This window comes from Lottia gigantea (assembly GCF_000327385.1).
Source record: "Lottia gigantea unplaced genomic scaffold LOTGIsca_651, whole genome shotgun sequence".
Lineage (NCBI taxonomy): Eukaryota > Metazoa > Mollusca > Gastropoda > Lottiidae > Lottia > Lottia gigantea.
The window spans coordinates 934-3,607 of record NW_008710216.1 but is presented as its reverse complement, the minus strand read 5'-3'; the positions used below and the strand labels follow the sequence as shown (position 1 = coordinate 3,607).

General features: G+C 33.5%; 1 protein-coding gene across 1 annotated transcript; it reads left to right on the top strand.

Moving 5' to 3' along the window:
- Positions 1 to 490: 490 nt before the first annotated feature.
- Positions 491 to 1,915, top strand: LOTGIDRAFT_176018 (hypothetical protein; the record flags this gene model as incomplete). The annotated part of the gene is made up of 2 exons (XM_009064828.1): positions 491 to 501; positions 1,471 to 1,915. The coding sequence occupies 2 exons, from the start codon at positions 491 to 493 to the stop codon at positions 1,913 to 1,915; spliced, it is 456 nt and encodes a 151-aa protein (XP_009063076.1).
- Between the last annotated feature and the right edge of the window lie 759 nt (positions 1,916 to 2,674).

Genomic DNA, 2,674 nt, shown 5'->3' with positions numbered 1-2,674 from the left:
TGTACTGCTTATTGGGCAGATGTGAATCACTAAACTAAAACAATAAAATGCCTATTATTCCTACATATCTTATAAAACATAACGGCATTGATACATTTACTATTTTCAATAATATTCTCACCTGTATTGTTTATTTTCTAGGCTCAACGCCGTCTCGACGTCGTCTATTTATCAGGTCACATCAAAATTACGATATACGAGATTTTAATTGGAAAAAATAATCAACCAATTATTTTACGAGATTATGTCACATGTCCTGAACGGAACTTCTAATTGGACTAGAAGTACGAAAATAAGATACATAGATGCGGCTCGGAGGGAAGATTTTCGACGTTCAGAAAAGTTATATACGAGATTTTGGCGATATACGAGATTTTGAAAGCGCATCGACGATATAAAAAATCTTAGAATGAATATTAATCCATTGACAAATGGTGAAAAGGAAATGTTTATTATGGGAAAAATTAGTTGTACCATTAATTTGTCGAAAATGACGGAAAGGTCCAAAAAAGTACAAACAGAACGACAGAGATACAGAACAACTTTTTTGATTGAGAAGAAAATGGTATGTCGCAAGGCCTTCCGATTTATGCACTGTCTGCCTGTTTTATTTTAACCTGGAATAAAGGAGGTTTCAAGCATTAACATGCATTTATAAGCAAGATTGAGTGATTTTACATTTTAGCTTACCTGGCTGATGAGAGTTTGGGCCAGAATTTATTTAGCTTTTTTGAATTCAAAAGTTTAGATGGCAAACTAGGCCGGTACCACTTGTCAACTACTTTGTTTAAAGGAATGGAGACCTAATAAATATTTGAAATTGTTTCTGTAAAAAAAAAATTTAAACAAGCTCAGACAGACGTGGTTGTAGAATTATATTGCTGAATTAATTAGTATTATTAATTTGTGTTGTGTTGTAGATTTTAAAAAGTGGTTCTCTACTTCCTTTCTTTTAGTATTGGCAATGACAGATTGAACCATATTATACATGCTTATTGTGATGGTAATATTGGCTTAGTTGTGCTGCATCGTATAATCCTGAGATCCACCGTTGTACCGTCTTTAAAGCTGAACTTTAGGCTTAACTGAGTTACCCAGTGTTGTCATTATTTCTCATTCTCTGTGTGTCAGTCATCGCGTTGGCTAATCTGGTTGTTTTACTACTCATACTTCTCTGTTTTCACCTTCTTGGTGCAGAGAGGTGTAACAGGCGCAGCCATTTTGAATAGTTCTCGAGCGTTCATTGGCTAAGAGGGTCGCTTAGACTATTTTTATCAAACAAAAGCTATGTCGCCTAAATCATTTTGTTAAGCAGCGAAAAAAATTGTTTTGTTAATCATCACAAGCCGACGTACATTTGTGAATCTAAAATAGGTTTTTATTTCCAACATCTCGTTTAGAAAGATTTGCCAAAAAATTCTTCAGATACTGGTTATTATTAATTTTATTTTCATGTCTAACGTTTTTCAGATTTGATATTAACCATCCAGGAATTATATTTTGCAAGACAGTATGTGATGAAAACGAAGAGGCTATAAATCTATTGAAAGATGTGTCAGTTCATCCCCCTTCTGCCTTACCCGAAGTTCAAAAACCACCAGGACTAGATCTAAAACGACAGTGGTATTTTTTCAACAAGATTCGCGAATATTGTACTGAGGAAAGCCAAGACACTGTCTGCCCCCTTCCAGTCGATCAACCAAGTAATTGTTTATCTTCTGAAGATGAGTCAGAAGATGAATTGCCACCTGTTGAAAGACACAATGGAAAAAAGAGAAACTGTAAACTTAGCACTGATGATTTAGTGACATTTTGGATGAATTCAAAGAAGTTGATTGTGCAACAGTATCAAACAAAGGTTATAACGTCACATTATTGGGCTTTAAAGATAGAACGTCCACTGCCGTTACCATAGCAATGACAATTTTCAGCCAAACGTCGGAAAATATTTTCAGACATTTCAGGTATATCCCCATGTGTCCCTTAACAAAAAATAATTGCCCTATCTTTAATATAACGCATTGGTTGCTATGGACTAGCAGTGATTTAGTGTTCAAAACTTTAAACGTCATTTTCTCCATAAGTTGATTTTTCACGAATTGCTGGAATGTCATAGAAAAATTGCCATAAAATCTCAACTAATTATGCTAGAAACCCGAATGAGATACCAAAATGGAGACAATTTCATTGTGAATTCAGAAATGTAAAAATTCAATGTTTTCCAAAATGAGACTTAAGACCCGTTTTGATATGATGGGTCACAAATATATTTTTGAAAAGAGTTCAATTTCAGTAGATATTCTTCGGTGATAACGTTTTGTTTTATCAGAAAATACATTTCTCCTCTAGAAGAAAAACTAATATTGTTGTTCCATTTTTGAATAAATTGATCCTGAGTTTTGTGTTTGATAGAATATTAAGACATTTTGTATTCAGAGATGATATCGATTGGTTAGATTATATATAAGAGAATCCGTTTTGATCAAGTATTTTTTTTATAAATTCTATAAATCTGAATTGTTTTCCACCTGATAATGTAACTGCAATATAAGTCTATATATTTTATGCGACAATGTCTCTGAGTTTGGGTCAGCTAGCATGGACCAAAATACAATCACGCGTTGTTTGATAGTTTAAAAGGATAGGAAATCTGCCTGTTTCTCCATAGATCATT